Source organism: Oryza sativa, chromosome 10 (genome assembly GCF_034140825.1).
Source record: "Oryza sativa Japonica Group chromosome 10, ASM3414082v1".
Taxonomy (NCBI): Eukaryota; Viridiplantae; Streptophyta; class Magnoliopsida; order Poales; family Poaceae; genus Oryza; species Oryza sativa.
The window spans coordinates 23,068,349-23,088,104 of record NC_089044.1 but is presented as its reverse complement, the minus strand read 5'-3'; the positions used below and the strand labels follow the sequence as shown (position 1 = coordinate 23,088,104).

The following is a 19,756-nucleotide window of genomic DNA, read 5'->3' as shown; positions in this document are numbered from 1 at the left end:
AGGTGGTGGGCTAGATGACCTGGATTTAAAACCTCACCCATTCTAATTATTTGATATTAGTTCCTTCCCTAATATTTGTGTTTTTTTTCATATCTTGGGATGGATCAATAAATAAACTCAAAATGCATTATTTCCCGGGTAAATTGTAAAACAACTTTAGCCGGTACCTCAATTAACAGATAAATTAATGATACAACACGCAAAACAGACACAGTCAGTATCAGATCCCCGCAATTGCACTATTTTTAGGTGATAATAATAATAGTTTCTACATGGCAGTCTTGGCAGAGGCACACCAAGACAATTCGATCTAATATCTGTCCTCCAAGAAAACAGAAACTAGCACTACTACTATATATTTACATGCTCGCTACCAAGTCAGTCATTCAAGCTGTTTTGCTGACGCTTCAGATCTTCACCTCCCGAACGTCACTCTGTCCAAAGGGGGTGCCACAACCTGGGCATTTGCGGTGGCGGATCTCAAGGTTCCTCTGGATACATGGCGAGCAGAATAAGTGGAAGCATTTGGTGATCACGACCTGCCAAAAAAAAAAGAAGAAGAAGAAGAAGAAGAAAAAAGAGAGAAAGGAACAGAAATGCCATCAGCGGCGGTAACAGAATTGGCTGTCGCATGTAAGAGTATAACAAAGAAACGTGAATTTGTGATGGGTGTAAATAATAATTAAATCCCAGATATCTACATCTAGGTTCAGAGACAAATCGACATAATCCAGAATAAGTTGATTCAGTGGCCCAATGGCCCATCACCTCTTTCGGCCGGTCGAAGCACACCCCACACTTGAGAATAGCCTTGCATTCTTTTATTTCATCTTGGAGCTTCTGTATAGTAGTCTCTTCAGTTTCTGAGGTTAGCTCACTGACTTCGTTTTTCACCTCTTCGTATTCTTCCTCAAGCTTTATCCTCTCATTTCTGAATTAACCAAAAAAAATGTAATGAACACATGATGGTGATGGCAGCATAGCATGACCAATCCTGGAGTTCAGAGCAGCCTAACCTCTCACGCTCTAGCTCCATTTTTAGCTCAGCTATTTTTTTCTGATTTATCTCATATTCTTTCTCAGCAGATCCAGTAGCGGACCGAAGCCACTTGAGCTCCTTCTCTGCATCTGATACCTCCAGCATAGTCCTTTCAAGGCTAATTGCAAGATGCCTATTCTCTGAAGAAGATTTCATAGCTTGTGCTACATAGGTCTTCATCTGTAACAGTTAATAGTATAAGATGCAAGTAATCCGATACATCTTCAATTTATTTCTTGTAAATCAACACTTGTTTTAACAATATCTCCAAGGGCCTTACGCAGAAAGAACGACTTTAGGCATAAATAAAAGGCTACCTGCTCTTCACCACTGGTGATTTTTAGTTTAGATGACTCCAGTGAACTGTTGACATGCTGAAGTTGCTTCTGTAGCATATTCTTTTCAGCAAGAAGGGAACCATAGGCTTGCTTCATCTTTACACTATCTGATACTAGCTGTTAGATGAGAACCATGTTAGGACAGGAACCAACTTGTGATTGGGGAAAAAAGAGCAGATTAGCTTTGGTTCTAGAATCTAGAACAGTCTATAAATCCCTGCACCTACTAGCCGTGTAAGGTGCTACAGACTACCAGGAACTCTACAAAGGCAAGCAACAAGATTGATGGATATCTAAATACCTTTATGTTAAAATCATCTCTATCAGCAACCTGTTGAAGAAGGTGCTGATTTTGGGTTTGCATGTCTTCATATGCTTGACCAATTGTCTGCAATGACAATATCATATGCTTTTATTTCACACACAAAAAGGACTGCTGATAAGAAGAGAAAACCGCGCCTACCTCAATTTCAGAAATATGGCCATCTACTTCAGCTTCTTTAATTCTTATTGACTCCTTGAGTTTCATAACATCTCTGGCAAAACAGAATGCGTGTGATGAAAAGGATTCAATGCAGGAAACTAATTGAAGATTGTTGAGCTATATCAAATTATAACTACTCATTTCAATATAGTTGTCCACATAGTCTATGCTCACAGAACAAGGGAGACAAAAGATCAAAGTAATGTTTAGGGATCTTTTTTGTTTTGGGAGTTGGTGTGCGCTTGTGTGGTGGGGAAAATGGGGGCTAGAATTGAGAGCTGGTCAACTACAATTTTCATCCAGGACAGTTTAGAGCCCCCAAGCCAGCACATATTATTTTTTACTCCCTTCATCCCAGAAAAAAAGCAACGTTCATAATCTGGACAGAGGCTATGTCCAGATTCGTGTATAGAAGTTCCCCCGGTTTCTAGAGTCTGATTAACCCCTTGTTAAATAGGGTACTTGGTATGGATAGCAGGGTTAGAGAATACAACTACACTATAAATTCCCTCAATGGAGAATTATTTTGAAAAGGCAAGTCCCAATAAACTGGAGAACAATTTTGCACGGAGGGGTTGAGAAAACAAAATTTTCACCAATACTAACCTTTCCGATGCATCCACTTTGGCCCTTAAGTCTTCCAGTTCTGCTTCAGCAATTGAAAGCCTTTGTTGGCATGCAGTTTCCGCTTCATTTGCTGCTTTTACTCGAAGTTCAAGATTATGCTCTTCTAAACATTTTCTCAAATATTCAGCTTGCTTGCGAGCTCGGTTTTCTGATTCTTCAATCTCTGAAATTGCCCTAGTGCACAACAGAGTATGGTAAGAAACAAACTGGAAGGATCTACCATATGTAATATGCATGTCAAATAGATGAAAGCTGAAAATTTCCTAACAAGATATGTTTTTACCTATACTATCTTAGAACCATATCTGTTTTTTTGAACATGCTTAAATATTAAATGAATAGGTCGCATGATTCAGTTGCGTGAGTGTCTGTTTATCCTTTTCTTTTCGTATTCTTTTTGGGTCTGATGTGGTTGTGCATCTAGACCAAGTGTACTGAAATTTCGTTTCCCAATCTTAATGCAATTATACACGAGTCTTTTGTGTATTACTGATAAAGAATTTTTAAGAATAGATGATGAGGGTTCACCACTTTTGAGAACAATACAACCCATAACAATCATAAATCAGCAGAAAAGGTACTAGCAAACAAATTATACCTCGACTCAGAACATTCTTTACCGAGCATATCCACTATAAATTGTAACTCCTGCTTTTCCTGGTCCAGTGTCTCAATCTGTTGAAATTATATGGAGAAAAATGAATGACAGAACTAGAAGCCCTGTTAATTGCATTTTTGTTCCAAAACATCTTTTACCCACAAATGATGCTCAGATTTATGCACACTGTGAATGACAATTAAATTTTCAATTATTTAACAGTAATAGCAGTTAAGGGCCTGTTTGGGAATGCTCGAACTCATGGATTTCTGCAGAATATGGAGTTTGTAGGCTAAAATAAAGTGGCTAATCTAATTTTAGGCTAAAATTTGAACAATAGTTTTAGGACCTAGGATACCCAATTCCAAGAATTATAAGCTCTCATGTATCAGGCTATCCACCAGTTAATAGAGAGGTCTGCCTTCATTTCTGAATGATGAAACCTAAATATCATTATATGTTGGCTGACCATTCGATTGTTGCAAATCAGTGCCCTAGAAGAAAAGGTGAAGATCAGGATACTTTACCAATGCTTTGAGGGATTTGATCTCGGTGACTTGTGTGTTGTATCTATCAGATATCTCCTTTTGTTCATCAATCTGAAAACTCCAGACACTTCAATCAGATGTTTTAATTGTATTAGAGGTTCAGATAGCTATTATCACAAGAAGAACGCAACACATGGAGGCCTAATCAGGTAAAGACTACTGAAAAAACAATGTATTTGAACATTAAACACCAAGTCCACAACTATGCATAAGAGCATCCACACACACACATACCCCCCCCCCCCCCCAAAAAAAAAAAAACAAAACAAAAAACAAAGTTTTGCCATGAATATTTACAGAATCAATATCATGAAGTAAATGAATTCAAAGGGACCTAAAATCATTTATGCATGACCATGCTAGCACCTGGTGACAAGAAGGTACCCTGGAGCATTAAGTTCATTCTGATTGTGTAAAATGATCATCAACCTTGAAGAGAAAAATGGAACAAGTATGTATGCCAGTTTTAGTGTGAAAAATACTGTTTTGAATATAGCCATGGACAGTTCTGTGGAGACCATCAGAGTGAATATAAATGCACTTGTTCCTTGAATTTAAATGGTGAATTTATGGAAAAATGTCCCATGAGCTGAAACGGGGGAATGCAACATAATGAATCGATGGCAACTGAACAAGTGCATGAAATTGCAAGGAAGAGATATAAATGATGTTTTTAGAAGGTAGAACAAAATTTACAGAAGCCTAAGAAAATTCCAAACCACCGTAATAGATGCAGATTGGAGACCATCACAGAAAACAGAAAGATATGGTTACCCAAATCAAAGAAATACCTTCTTAGCTAGCAAAGTTCTTAAATAGTCAGCTTCCTCACGTAGTGCAAGTGCTTCAGAAGCCGCATCCTTGGATCTATTCATTTGATTGTCCAACAATTCCATCTCTTTGGAGAGTGATGCAGCCATAACATGAATCTCGTCCTTGAAGTCTTTTTTCCCTATACAGTGGAATTAAGAAAAACTTATGTTACGCTCTTCACGAAGAGATGAGCCATCCCCAGCTAGCAAGCTATAAATGTGATCAGGTCCACTCTACCTGAATCTTGCAAGGCTTCCTCAGCCTTGATCTCAAGATCATTCTTTTCAGCCATAAGTTTCTGGATTTCATGTTCCAGGTCCTCAATTTTGGCCTTGTAAGTGGTAATGGATTGTTGAACAGCGTCCACTGATTCTGCCTTTGCAAGCATTTCTTCTTCCTTTTGCATGAGCTGGTCCTTTTCATTCTAACTCGGGGGGGGGGGGGGGGGGGGGGGGAGGGGGTTTGATCAAACAACAATACCATTGTAAAACAGCACAACTGAGGAAAAGCAGCATACCTGTAGCACTTCAACTAACCCCCTGTATCGCTCTATCTCAGCATTCAGATGGTGTAACTGGTCACTGAGAATCGTATATGGTTTTGATGTAACAATATAGTTCTCATCTTTTAATTGATCCTGCACACATAGCAAAGAAGCGCAAATTAAAAAGAAATAAGAAAGCGAACTCAAATCAGAAAAATTAAAAAGGTATGAACCTGAATATCTTCCAACTGCTTGGATAGTATCAGATTATCCTCTTGAGTCTCATGGAGTTCAAATAGGCGGTTTGCAGCAAGAGTCTGATCTCCATAGGAGAAATTAGCAGGAAAAGAAAGAAAAAAAAACAACAATAAGATAAGAAGTGAGAAAATAACACTCTTCAGCCTTCAAAGCATCCATGAAAACTTGAAAAGAAAATAATAATAATAATAATGTCTTATCACAGTACCTTAGCCTCCTCAACAGCATCTTTCAGATCTCGCCAGCCCATACCCTTGTCTGAAGATTTATCAGTTGAAACACTACCGTTCACACCGTTAGGAGCAGATGTGTTCATCAGTGAGCCTCCACCCGTTTGCAACTGGAGAACAGCCAACTTTCGACGGCTTTCCTCAAGCTCTGCCATGCTTTCCTCTAGCTCACCTAAAATACAACATATGAATGTGCATTACAGGTTGTTTTGGTGTGCAAGAGTAATCCAATCCAAAATGCAAAGTCAGGGTATGTGCCAAAATACAATTTTATGCAATCAAGCTATTTTAAAAAATGGTGTTTTTAAATTTAGTAGAACTGATTTACATTTAGTACATGAGACAACAGCCAAAAACTGTGAATAGATCAACATAAATGCAATGCAGCAAAATTTTAAACAAACCAACACAAATGGGGGAAGAAGTGGCATTCTTTAACACCTGAAAGACACTTTACTTCATGTAGTTCTCTTGATTGATTGTTTTTGAAAGCCTCAATCTCATCCAGATACTTTTCGTGCTTCCTGTTGATGATAGACACAGCTTGACGTAAATTGTCAACCACTTCTTTCAAGTAATCATTATGGTTTTCAAGGGCCACAATAACGTCTGAAGGAAATAAATTTATTTGATTAAATAATAGAGTTGCAATGTTAGACCAAAAAAAAAAAAGAAGGGCACAAATATTGCTTTCATCTTTACCTTCACTGGAGTTCTGTCCATTTAAAGCTAATGATAAAGATTCACTTCTAGCCTGCTGTACAGCAAAAGCCTCTTGCAGGGACTTCATCAGAGTAACTGTTGTTGAATAGCGCAAGGCAAGAGCTTCCTCAACTAATTTTGACAGGCTACTGTCATCATTATTTCTGAAATTCCTGGAATTCAAGAGTCTGAAGAGAAATATCTCCTCAGAAGGACATGACTCAAGAGATTCTGCGGAATAGAGAAAGAATAGTCAATGACAGTACTGAAAGAAAAACAAACCTCAGAGAGCAAAGTAAAACAAGTAGCCAAGTAGCCAACCTTCTGACATCTCTTCATGATCAAGCGCTTGCAAACCGTTTAAATCCCCACCAGCTCGAACCCCAAGCAGCACTAAATCATCAATCAGCTATAATTCACAGAAGTGCATCAGAAACATATTGAACTGGAAAAAAAAATGCATCGAATAGAATTTACATCAGTATGAAAGACAGATGAATGAACCTGATTCCACATTTTATTCAAACAAATCAATGTATTGTCGTAAGAACATTGCTCATCCCTCAGCTCCTTGAACTTGCCTTCCAATGCACGCATTTTGGACTTCTGTGCCTCCAATTGCTGCACCAGCTTCTGGTTCTCATACTGAAGAGCTGCGGCATCCATCTGTTATTCTACTTGGATGTTATATGATGATGAATGATATCTTGCAATTAACTTACTACATAGTAAACTCCACAAGAAAAACGAAAACAACATAACAAGGTGTGGCAGACTTCTGCCTCCTCCCATAACACACATAGCCAACAGATGATGTCAGGCAGTAGTACTTGGGACATTTTGGGTGAACAAACAAACTGTTATTGCTTGAATTAAGATGTTTAAGGCTATCAAATTGAGGAGGAGATCTAGAAGAGAAGCTAGTAGGGTTCACGAACGCAAGCAAGTTCCAGCCAGGTCCCGGTGGGGTGGGAGAGAGAGATGAATCAGAAAGAGGACGCACCAGGATCCCCTCCCCTCCGCTGCTCGCCGGATGGAGATCGCCGCCCGGCCCTCCCCTGCTCGTCTTGGCGGCGGCGCAACGAGCGGAGCGGAGGAGACGACGAGAACGAGACGGGAGATTTTTCTTTTTCTTTTACGCGACTCAAGGTGGAAGACGAGTGCGCCACAGATAGGTGGGCCGCTTTGTAGGGAGCGAGAGATGGGCCTTTTGGCCACTTTTCCATGGGCCTGAAAAATAGTGCTCCTACTACAGCCCACCTGATCTGGCCCGTAGGCGAACGATGAAGGTGACATCACTCGTGGACGGCGGCATAGCAACCTGGAGGCTGGGGGTCGAAGTTTAATTCTCCGACCCCATGTTTTCTCGATTTTTTGTTTTTGTTACGCTGTCTGGATCGACAGAAAAAAAAATGTTGTTATAAAGATTCTTATTTAGACATTTTTGTTTCTGTTACAATGCCTGGATCGACAGGAAAAAAACATGTTGTTATAAAGATTCTTATTTAGACAATTTTATTTTGCTGTGACCCATTGATTGCAGATCGTGAGGTGCAAAAAATGAGTTTTGGGCCTCAAAACCTGTCGACAGCCCAATAGCTAGTTCCTATTTGAAAGGGAAAAAAATTACTTTGACTCCCTCAACTATAGCCCGAGTATAATTCATATCCTCCAACCACAAAACTGGGTATATCGACTTCTCCGACTATTAAAATAGGTGCAAACAATATCCCTCGGTGTTTTTGGAGGTGGTTTTGGCTGACGTGGCGCCTACGTAGGCTAAACATAGACTAATTTAGAGTATTAGCCACGTAGGCGTCACGTTAGCCAAAACCACCGAGGGACCTCATCTGCACTGGTTTTGAGAGTTGAGGAACCTATTGTATCTAGTTTTCCGGTTGAAGGACGAAAATCGGATTCGTAGATAAGTTAAGGGACCTCAGATGAACTTATTCCTATTTATTTCGCTCTCAGCTAAAAGCTTACTGGGCCATAAAAGTAGTACTAGTCAGCAGCCCAGCACAACTCTAACAGTAACAGTACCGAGGTTGACGGCGGAGGGCCAGCCTACGTGAACGACGAAGGTCTCATCAGAACATTTCTCGTGTAGCATCTGTGTTACTACTTCTACTCCATGGATGGGATAATAGGAGATTGGGATCAAAAGTTATTTGCATGTAGGAAAGTTCGGAGTTTAATTCTCCGATCCCCTAATTTCTATCTTTTCTCACTTTTCTTCAAAGAGACAAGAAGGTAACCAAAATGCAGAGCATTTCTAATTGTTTTTTTTACGACACCATATTATCCTGATGATGCAATTTGACCAAGTATGATGCATTTGTGTTGTTTGCACAAATTTACCGATCACATTCAGATTCAGATTTCAGACCACATGCTAACAGAACAAGACACACCCTTCTTCGGAAAATTATATAAATCTGGTTCGCAGGGATCAAAATACATATCTATGAATTCAGATTGGACCGTGTTTCGCCATCTCGAAACGATAACATTCTTATAACCAACAAATTACAAGGGGAATCAGAATATTTCAGTTACGACTTGAATTGCCAGTAAAGCAATGGTGAATAGCAGTGCCTAGCGTCACTAATAAAGATTTTGTCCTTGCATCTGATTTGCTTCAAGTCCACTCCCTTTCATGAAAAAAACAGCCGCTGCCTTGCCCTCAAAATTGTGCTTGTGCAAGCTAGCTAGCTACCTACCTTTGTTGATTCTGGTGTTTGTGCACTACTTTGCATGAGTGTATCACCACAAAGATCAAGACTCCTGAAAACATACTAGTGGTAACTGATAACTCCACAATAAAAAAAGAATGAGAATTATTCTGATGAAAGGTTGAGCTCAACTTTGGTGAGCACTCCTGGTGGCTTTAGATCTCGGATTTCTCATTCATTCACCCATGATGCATATATATGTCAAAGTCTCACTTTGATTCCCCAACACCCATGGTTTCCTCCCCTTTAATGCTTTATAAACCTCAATTTTGTTTGTGGGCCGGCCTCTAGCTAGATCTTGATCCCTCCTCCCTCCCTTGTGACTTTGTGAGGCTCACATTCAGAGATATGAACATGTAGTCACTCAGTGCTGGTATTAAGGCCCTCCAAACACCTGTCACCATAATCATCATTCATCAAGGCCATCATCTACTAAGAGTACTACCAATGCTTTTATTTAGTGATGATGCATTTCACCTCTTGATGGCCATCCTCCATCGACAAGGAGTACAGTTTGCTAACCTTTGATCTTTGACATGCATTGAGCATTGTGTCCAGTGTGATGATCAATAATTGTTGAGCAGGCAGGCTAGCTAGTTTGAAAGATAATTGCAAATGAATCATGCAAACAACTGTTGGAACAACAGTAGTGTGTGTGCGCGCTTGATGAGCATGACAGCCAATATTATTTGATCAGATGCACGTACGAGTGCGATCTACACAGGAGAGAGAACGTTCCACAACTGCTAATGTTTGACTATGCTTGGATGGAACAGTACACTTGCTGTTCTTCATTGACAGCAACAAAATTTGAATTTGATGATTTCACATTTGAGTTGATTTTGATTTCTTTTATATAGTTTTATCTTGCAGTGTTGGTTTTCAAGTCGCTAAAAACACACACACAAAAGTTCTACTCACAAATATGTTTTGTCGTTAATAAGCATTACGGCTTATAATTAGCTATAGTACAGTAAAAATCAGAATCCTCTGTGTGTGCTTTTCGTGTAAGTAATATATCTGCCAAGACTTGTAGTAACAGATGACCTAAAAAGGGGGCTAATTTCTTACAGTTCACCATCCATTTATTGTATACTCCAATTTGATTGTGATGTTGCCAAGATGCTTGGGAATTAGTGGTGCCAGTTGTTGTCATCCTTGTGGTTGTGAGGTCTGGATTCTGGGACAGATAATCTTTCACGCAACTGCTGAATCTAATTAGTGGCCTGCCTGCCTGTGATGGTAGCTTGTGGAAGGAACAGTGCTAGTACTAGCAGCATTTTCTTGAAAGCACATGCATGCATGTCCATTTTATAATCCTAAGGCGAAAGCCTTATTTGTCGCTCAAGAACAGTTTATGGTTGCTTCTTAAATTTCTGGAGATCGGTGACATCTCAACCCTTTTCTGATGCTTCACGAGAGCCTGTTCTGCGTCTGTCAGCTGGCTGCTTTGCTTGCGGTTGGATTGGCTATCACCTGGTCACATTTTTGCTGTACTCCCGCTCAACCTTGAATTCAGATTAATTGTATTAGGAAACGTCCCATTCAATACTAAATTGATTTTTCATGGGACGGAGGTAGTAGCTGCTATCTTTGATTTCTCATTTTGTTCCCCTTCTCCTGTAAAGTATGAGTAGTAGTAAAACCAAATAAGCATTCTATTGACAAACATATGGGGTGGTTATAAATCTAAACCCCCCCCCCCTTTTTTTGCCGAATGGATGAATGGCTGAAAAATTTGTGATAATTGTTCAAAGTTACAAATGGAGTTAAAACAATATTCTAAGGAATTCATATACACAACTTTTTTTTAATAAAAAACACCGTTCAGAAGTTCAGTGACGGTGAGCTTGCGCATTAATCCATCGTTCCATTCCTTAGAAATTGAAATGCTGGAATAAGCTGTGGCACCTGCTGGATCCGAACCGAGTGCTCTTGCTTGAAGTGGACCTGTCCTAACATATGGGAGTATATTTCTTGTAAAAGCAGGATCATAAATTAGATCCTTGTACTGAAAGTTGTATTGTCATGAAAGAAACTACTCTTAAAAACGAATTTTGGTGTCACTTCAGAAAAAGAAGGAAGGAAGATTTCAAGCGGAAGGAGAGGAAGGGAAGATGCAACCAGATTTGTGGTGAGAAACTGGGAATTAATCAATGAATCATTTTGCCTTAAAGCGAAGCTTTGTGGCGCGCCGTGCTAGCTCCGAGGTCTGAAAAGGAAACGCGACTGCGACATCGGGCTCATGAATTTTATCTTTCTTTTTTGCCCTCGTTTCGTTCAGTTCTTGTTGCTGCGAATGAGAGATAATGGGCGATGATGACTCGGTGTAGGACGGTGAGCAGTGATCACCAATTTCCAGAGATTCAGAGAGATATCAATTCAGAGCTTCAGATCTCGTCGGCAGCTCTGCGTCACCAGCAGTACACTCTTTCTTTCATTTCAATGTACTAGTGTTGCTTTGGTGCATGCGGAGAGCGTTTGGTTCAATGCTTTAACTTATCACAATACACATTGGAGTATCACTAATTCTTAACCTTGTGTTAGATTGATTGTTATAGTTGTGATTACGATACTTTCTTAGTACCTTGTCCCACATGTCATATACACGATCATTTGCCTAGCTTTTTAGCTACAAGTATAGCTTACAATATGTAAACTACAATGTCTGAAGTGAATTGTGGCAATGATAGTTAAGAACCAAATCTCTGCGTAGTACTGTACTAGCATCGCATAGATGCGGTGTGGTTGTTCAATCTTTGGACGGGAAGATGCATGGAATCGATATCAGCGTCGATGGTGGCGAGCACTGTGGCTGTTCAATCTTCGCATAGATGCATCGATCGGTAGAGTGGATGGGTGAGTCATAGTCATACTCGTAGGTTGTATATAGAGAGCAGGTAGTAGGAGGAGTAGCGTAAATTCTGGCGCAGCAGCGAGCTGAGCTGAGCCGCCCCACCTCAAATGGTCGTTATAGTTGCAATCGACCAGCAGCAGCTAGCAGCATCGGATCAGATATTCAGATCACGAGCACTATAAACCTCACGCACTCACCCACGCAGTGCTCTTCTTTTTACCCATATAGTATATATTTTTCTTGTTATTATTGCACTACTAGTAACAAAACACGCATTTCTTCTTTCATGTTACTGCATCCATCGTCGTTTGATCCGCCAAACCTCTAAAGATCAGGTGGTATCGTAACGTTTGGACCAGGTGGCATAGGAGTTTTTTACCCAGGAGCATGGGTGGCGATCTAGTCTACGGATTGATAGCCACTAGTTTCTGTGTTTTGTGATGAGGAAGTGTTCTTAGGTCCAGTTTTTTGGCTGTGTGCATTCTATGTAGAGGCCGGGGGTGGACTCAGTTGGAATGTATTATCTTGATGTATTTAACTAAGTCTTAATAAAGCTTTCATTATTTTAAAAAAACCTCTAAAGACCAACCATTGGTAGCTAGTGGAACCAATCCATGTTGTCAGCACAGATCGATGGAGCAACCTACAGTATATAGCTGCTGTCAAGTACAGGTAGTAGTGACAACGGCATTGTGTAATACTCATGAAAAGCAAGCAACGGCAGCAGGAGAAGTCTCTTTCAGCTGTCAATAGTTTTGCCGTGGATCACGAGTAGAGAGTCATCAAATCAGATGTTTATTAGACGGAGCGTATCAGCGTATCGTGTACTCCTGCTAGTGTTGCTAGTGTGTTTGTGCTGCCTGCAAGCGCAATGCAGCAGCAAGCAACTGCAGTGAGATGATCGAATCGAATCCTGCAAGGGGAAAAAGGAATCATCAGTGAATGAAATCCAATCCCTTTCGGTTTTGGTTTTGGTTTTCCTGCCTGCCTGGTTGCTTGCTTTGCAGTTTGCCTTGTGGTCGTGGACCGAGCTGCTATGCTATTGCTAGCTTTCCTCCTTTCTTTTCGCGTATCTCGATGACTCGACAGCTTCCACTCCTGCACTCTTACAGCAACAGTAGTAACATCACGTTGCCCCCACACAGACGCACAGATCACTGGAGATGCAACGCAACAGAAAAGAAAACAACGCAACTGTCTAGTTCCACGCCAAAATTAAAAGTTTAAAGAAATTAAAACTATGTAACCAAAACAATATGAAAACGATGTAACGAAAAAGTTGGAAGTTTATGTATATAAGGGCATCCACAATGTGAAATAAAAGTAGTCCATAAGCAATATTATATTTCATTCAGCTACCTATTACCATTGTGCAACTAGTCCATATTGAGAAAATAATAAAAAGGTATCCATAAGCTTATGGACTACCCATATGGAATAAATAATACTATCTATCTCTATCTCTCTCTCATCTCCTAATGCTACTTTGTATCTATATACATTGTAGAGATTGCTATAGTTAAAGTCTATTTATGTGGGTCCCATCTATATAAATTACTTGCCCTATATACATTGATGATGCCCTAAAAAAGTTCAATAGGACGAAAAAGTTAAAAGTTAAAAAAAAGTTGAAATGTAAAGAGGGCCAGAAAACAAAACGAGGCTGGCCCCGTGCATTATGGAGGAGAATGTGGTCACGGAAAATCCCTGACCCAACGTTTCGTTTCTAACTTTTACCGACCCAGTGTGAAAATAGTAACCGACAAAAATAAAGAAAAATAGTGAAAATAATGTGAGCATGAAAATGATTTTATTGCTATATCCACCATTTCCGAATTTTATCATAATCTTGAGCGAATTGCTAGGTTTTATAATATGATAATTGTTGAATTTCTAACTACTATAATATTCATGGTACATGTCTCTATTTGATCCATAGCGTGGAGACCCATCAACTTTTCAATTAAACCCCTAAGTTGAGTGCATAGCTAAAAGAGAAACATGTTTCTTAAAACATAAAGCAAATATTTTTTTTTAAGATAATGAAAGCTTTTATTGAACTCAGTCAATTACATCAAGGTGATACAATTATCCTGAGCACACTTCCGGCCTCTACATAACTAAGATGCACACAGCTGAACAAACAAAACCACACTCGAAAGGAAAAAAGAATGACATGGAGTATTGAGGACCATCAATCTAACGACTAAATTGCCACTCATGAACAACTCCTTGGTCATCTCCTCCAAAAGCACAGAGTTTTAAGGACCACCAATTCTAAGACTAGATCACCACCCATATCTCTGGGTAAAAAACTCCTTGACCACCTTCTCCGAATGTTGACATGCCACAACTACCATATCCCGCGAACCAAGCTTCTGTAGGATAGCCCATGTACGAAGCCAATGGATAAGAGAATATAAAACCTGCAAATTGAAGATATGACTTTTTTTTATCAAAAATCACATTATTCTTGCATAGCCAAAGCGACCAACAAGTAGCAGCTGCTCCTAACAGAACATGTGATTTCAAATTATTATGAATTCCATCAAGCCAGCTCCCAAACATATGCGCTACACAATATGGTGGAGGAAGTCCAGATGTTGTTTAGATGATGGACCAAACAGAAAGGGCAAAATGGCATTCGAAGAAAAGATGTCTAATTGTCTCGTCATTGCAACAAAAACAACAGTTCTTATTGCCTTGCCATTTCCTTTTTATCAAATTGTCCTTCGTTAACACCACTCCACGGCGCAAGTACCAAAGAAAAATCTTAACTTTTAGGGGTATCTTTAATTTCCAAAGACGGTTATTAATGTTGGGAACATTGCTGTGAATTAGAGCTAGATAATGAGACTTCACCGAGAACTCCCCATTTGAGGTTAAGTTCCAATGAAACTCATCTTGCTCCTGAGTTAAATGAAAACCAGTGATGCGCGGTAATAAATTATTCCACGCTGCTAGTTTTGATCCTATAAGGTCTCTTCGCCATGAAAAAGATGGAGGATTGTTTTCGAAGACTTGTGCAACTGTAGCGTGCTTATGCCTAACTATGTTGTAAAGGCAAGGATAATGTTCTTTCAAGGTTGAATTGCCCAACCATTTGTCTTCCCAAAACCTAATTTGGGAGCCATCTTTAATTATAAAGGATCCAAAACGGAGAAAGTCCCATTTCACCTTCATGAGGCTAGACCAAAAGTGTGAGTCCCCTGCCTTCCATTGAGCTTGAGGAAGAGGTTTATCACCGAGATACTTATTACGCATCAACTGTTGCTAAACCCCTTCCGTGGAGAGCAACTTGAATAACCACTTACTAAGTAGAGCCATATTCTTAATTTCCAAATCATGAATTCCTAATCCCCCTTGTTCCTTGGGGCGGCACAGTATGTTCCATTTAGCAAGACGATACTTTTTTTTGACCATCACTTTGCCATTAAAACCTGGAGCGAAAGTAGTCAAGCTTTGTAAGTATCCCTCTTGGTATGGCAAAGAAGGACATCATATACAACGGGAGGCTACTTAGCACCGAATTAATCAATGTTAGCCGTCCTCCGGTAGATAGGAGTTTTCCTTTCCAACTGATTAGACGCTTTTCAAAGCGTTCTACAACCTCCTTCCAATCGGCATTTCTTAATCTCCTGTAATGAATAGGGATACCCAGATACCGAAATGGAAATTGACCAGTGGAACAACCAAAGAGTTCCATGTATTCGTTTTCAAAATCTTTCGCTTCACCAAAGCAATATAATTCAATTTTATGGAAATTTATCTTAAGACCCGATAATTGCTCAAAGACAAAAAGCAACAACTTCATATTACTAGCTTTTTCTAGGTCATGATCCGCAAATAATATGTTTCAATAATCTAGTAAAATAGCTTAAAAAGAACATGTTCTAAATATATACAATTCAGACTATATGCATGCACGTGAACATTTGGAGAGGGATCGAGTTAGGAAGTACTAGACTGTAAAAAAAAAAAGATAAACCCTAACTACAAGTCTAGATATGTACTCCCTCCATCCCAAAAAGAATCAATTCCTCATCCAGATTTATAGTCAGGAATTGGTTTTTTTTAAGAACATAGGGAGTATATGTTTAGGTTCGTAACTAGGATTAGATTTTTTTTGAACGGAGGGAGGGGGTAATTCATTTTTTCTTTTGCAGTGAAGAAGTTTGATTAGCTACCTGAACCTGCATTTCATGTAGCGCAGGCAACTCGTACGGACGTACGCCGGCTGTTGAAGACTTGGGATCACGATCACGATGTGGATCGATAACACACACGTCGGCCACCGTCGGCGTGAGGGTCCATCCATCCATTGCATCCCATTACGCATGGCAATTGGCAAGCACCTTTCATGCATATGCCACAGCTGCTGTTGCCTGCCGACCTCCCTAGCGATTACGCATCGTGTGTTAGTAAGTAATTAAATTACTCCTAACTAGGGTTAGGGTCTATTTAAGTAGAGTTTCAACTCCTAAATTTAGCAGCCTAAACTCTGCTCCACATCTGTAATTTATTTTGTAAGAGCTTCACCTAGTTCCGCTACTATATTTTAGGTGAAGGTAAGGTGGTGTTTAGATCCAGAGACTTAACTTTAGTATCTGTATTTAGACACTAATTTAGAGTATTAAATATATACTACATACCAAACTAATTACATAAACGAAATCTAATTTGCGAGACAAATTTTTTAAGCCTAATTAATCTATAATTAGAGAATGTTTACTGTAGCATCACATAGGTTAATCATGGATTAATTAGACTTAATATATTTGTCTCGCGAATTAGTCTAAGATTATGGATGGGTTTTATTAATAGTCTACGTTTAATATTTCTAATTAGTGTCCAAACATCCGATGTGATAGGGACTTCAAAGTTTTAGTCTCATCTAAACAGAGTCTAAAACTGTTTGTCTGAGCTTCAGCTTTAAAAAAGATGCAGCTGAAGCGAGCTGTGTCAAAAAAAAAAAAAAAAGGTCTATTCTCATGTAGCTCCTTTCGGCAGTGCTACGACCGATAGATCGATCCTCCATAGTGGTTGAAGTATTAATTCCTGCTGATTTAGCAAGCAACATGCATGGATGCATGCGAATTCCAAGATGAGCTAGGAAGTGCATCAGTGCAGGCATGTTGCATGTTGGTGCCTTTTCTTCACTGTCATAGTACCTCTCCGGGCCATTGATTCGCTGCTTGCTTGTTACACTTGCAAAGGGAAATCATATCATGCATCGTGTGCATGCATGGTACGCATCAATGCACTTCATACTCAATTCTTCCGTTTCTATTGCATTTACCCCTTTCCCCGATATGATGCTTAATTATGGTGCTTGCGAATTGCAATGCATGCCATAGGGTAGGGTAGTGGTAAGTGGTAACAGGTCAATTAGTGGTAGATGCACTAACAACCGGGGTTAATTAGCTACTCGTAATAGAGCTTAGCTAAGCCGTTCATTTTTGTTGTTGGAGTGGAGTGGAGCATCGCTGCTGCTGCTGTTGTTGCTAATTTATTAATCTCAGGTTTCTGCTTGCAGCACTGCTCGATGCACTGAGCTTATACTTCTAGATCGATATAAACAAATGAAAAACAAAAGAAAAAAAAGGAGCACTCGTACTCCTATCAGCATGAGAAAGATGACGACGTTTGGTTTGACTGCCATTGGCGTAACTCCTCCTCCTCCTACTATGCATCAGCGTGGCTTTGCTTTCGGGAAAGCATATGCTTGTCCTTTTTTTACTACCGGTAAATCCGCAACGCAGAGTAGTGCTAGACTGCTAGTAACTCCAATACCCGATGAACAGAAGAAGAAAGCAGTAATAAATGGGGTTGGATTGCACTGTCTCTCGCAACCTTTTTCGCGTGAAAACATGAGAGATGTGTCCACAAATTTTAACATCAGCGGAGCGGAGGCCTGCTGCCATTTCGATCGAGGAGGAGAGAGACCTGCCAAGAACATCGTACGGACAGCACAGCACAGTGCTCCGTGCAGATGCAGAGCTCGAGACCATAGGTAAAAAAAAGAAGAGCGCCCCGCCGTCCACGAAACGCGGCCGTGTCGTCGCCGCCGTCGCCGTCGACGCCGCGCATCGGCATCCGGCGCCGTGTCTGTCTGTCGGTCGTGCCCTTCGCGTTCAGCCTACGCCGCTGGACGGTGGACGCCACGCGAGTGCAGAACCATGTTTACCAAACCATTTGGAATAGAGGCCGTGTTTAGTTGATTTTGATAAAAAAAAATTAGTACAAACACATATTTGAAATATTAAACGTAGACTAATAACAAAACAAATTATAGATTCCGCCTGTAAACTACGAGATGAATCTATTAAACTTAATTAATCACCACATTGTCAAATCATAACGTAATTATGATCAAAAGATTCGTCTCGCAATTTACATGCAAACTATGTAATTTTTTTCCGTCCATGTTTAATGCTCCATGCATGTGTCTAAAGTTAGGGCCACATTCAACCTTGTAGTTTGACGACTATCATGATATATATGGTGGTTTCAGAAACATTATCTTACATGATAACCGCCATAACTGCACGGTTTGGTACGCGTGCCCCGGTGGCACTGGCACTGGCAACGCAACGCACACGACGCGTCGCGCTGCAGGCTGCAGCTGCTGCTGCGGTGCCTTTCCTATCGCCGTTGCCGTGTTGGTGGCGTTGCAATCGCATCGTATCGGCATCATCGCTTCCGCCAAACGGACGCATCCGCGGTTTCTGCTTTGATTTCTTTCAGGTTTTTTTGTAATTTTGTTCGGCGAGTCAACCAGGCCAGACCACAGTGCGGGGCGGCAGTCAGTCGTGCGTGTGCATGCGACTGCGAGTATGCAATGCAACGTCTCTTTCCCATCGCCTCGTCTTGAATGGTAACGCAGCCACTACCACCTCATTTTTCCTTGGTGCTGTGCAGCCCCTAGTTAACCTACAGCTTGACCAAACAAAACAAAAACAAACAAAAGCTAACTTAGTACTCCCTCCGTTCATCTTATTTAAAAAATTTAAGTAATTATTAATTCTTTTCCTATCATTTGATTCATTGTTGAATATATTTTTATATAGGCATATAATTTTATATATTTCACAAAAAATTTAAATAAAACGAACGGTCAAACAAATGCTAAAAAGTGTAAAAGGTTAACAGTGTCAAACATTTCAAAACGGATAGAATATTTTATTTCCATCTACTTCCCCAAGGTTACAATAAAAACGTCTAGCATAGTCCTATATAAGTACTTATATCTATAGTATACTATTAGCTCGGATTAATTTGTCGGCTCTGAACTTGTATAGGAGTAAAATTCTCAGGCGCAAGCTTTTCTGTAGTCTGTATTTATTCAGAAGACGCCCGTCTAGCTATACCTTGAAATTAGAAAGAAAAACAAGACATTTGCTACGAAAATGAGCAAGCTGTCAGCAGTTCAAATCATAGTGGTACTACTGGACATGCTAGTGGGTAACAATCGATCTTGACGATGGAAACCATCAAACCATGGCTTTGTGCTTGACCAAAGCAACGAAAGCTACGTCGCATGTGTTTCAGACTTTCAGGCCTCGTTTATCTAGTCAGGACTCTGAATATAAACGTGAGGACGACCCTGTTTAAAGCCGGCTAATCTGTCCGTCTAAAACTCAAAATCTACCAATCTGCTCGTCTGAAACTGAACACGGACACTGACCTATTCGCTCTGCCAAGAACACAAGATGCTAAGTGACAACACATTCACCATTCAAAAATTCAGACATCACGAATGTGTTTGGAGCGTACAAAACGGCACCACGCTGACATGGCAATGTGAAAAGTGTGAATTTTGATTGCACGGCTGGAATTAAACATTTTCATGCATACGAGAAGGTGACAGGATTATGATTGTTTTCTGGAACCGTAGGATTAGGAGAAAATAATAAAAGAATCATAGAATGGTCCAATATTTATGAAATTTTCAGATCGTGATTATCGGTGAAAGAAAGCCATAGCTATTGCCGCTCAAATTCGGAGAGCCAGGGCATATGCAGCTGGGTGCACAAACAGTTC

General features: G+C 40.1%; 1 protein-coding gene across 3 annotated transcripts; it reads right to left on the bottom strand.

Annotated features, from left to right (window-relative positions):
• Positions 1-102: 102 nt before the first annotated feature.
• On the bottom strand, positions 103-7,279 carry LOC4349420 (E3 ubiquitin-protein ligase BRE1-like 2). 3 transcript variants are annotated; one of them, NM_001423103.1, is made up of 19 exons: positions 7,125-7,279; positions 6,626-6,787; positions 6,443-6,530; positions 6,122-6,352; positions 5,861-6,028; positions 5,398-5,591; positions 5,165-5,248; positions 4,965-5,084; positions 4,685-4,871; positions 4,426-4,586; positions 3,614-3,685; positions 3,087-3,163; positions 2,468-2,662; positions 1,841-1,913; positions 1,679-1,765; positions 1,357-1,494; positions 1,017-1,219; positions 769-931; positions 103-539 (listed from the first exon to the last, which is right to left on the bottom strand). In NM_001423103.1, exons 2-19 carry the CDS (start codon positions 6,785-6,787, stop codon positions 408-410), a joined length of 2,535 nt encoding a protein of 844 aa, NP_001410032.1. In that variant the 5' UTR covers positions 7,125-7,279; the 3' UTR covers positions 103-407. The 3 variants fall into 3 exon arrangements, with proteins under 3 accessions (NP_001410032.1, NP_001410033.1, XP_025876595.1); NM_001423104.1 differs by having other exon boundaries at positions 6,626-6,774; XM_026020810.2 differs by having other exon boundaries at positions 109-539; positions 6,626-6,795.
• Between the last annotated feature and the right edge of the window lie 12,477 nt (positions 7,280-19,756).

Coding starts and splice junctions, on each gene's coding strand:
- LOC4349420 (NM_001423103.1), bottom strand. CDS start 6,787: ATGGATGCCGCAGCTCTTCAGTATGAGAACCAGAAGCTGGTGCAGCAA. Junction 1,914..2,467: donor AAAGTGGATGCATCGGAAAG/GTTAGTATTGGT, acceptor CTGTTTTGCCAG/AGATGTTATGAAACTCAAGG. Junction 932..1,016: donor ATGGAGCTAGAGCGTGAGAG/GTTAGGCTGCTC, acceptor TGGTTAATTCAG/AAATGAGAGGATAAAGCTTG.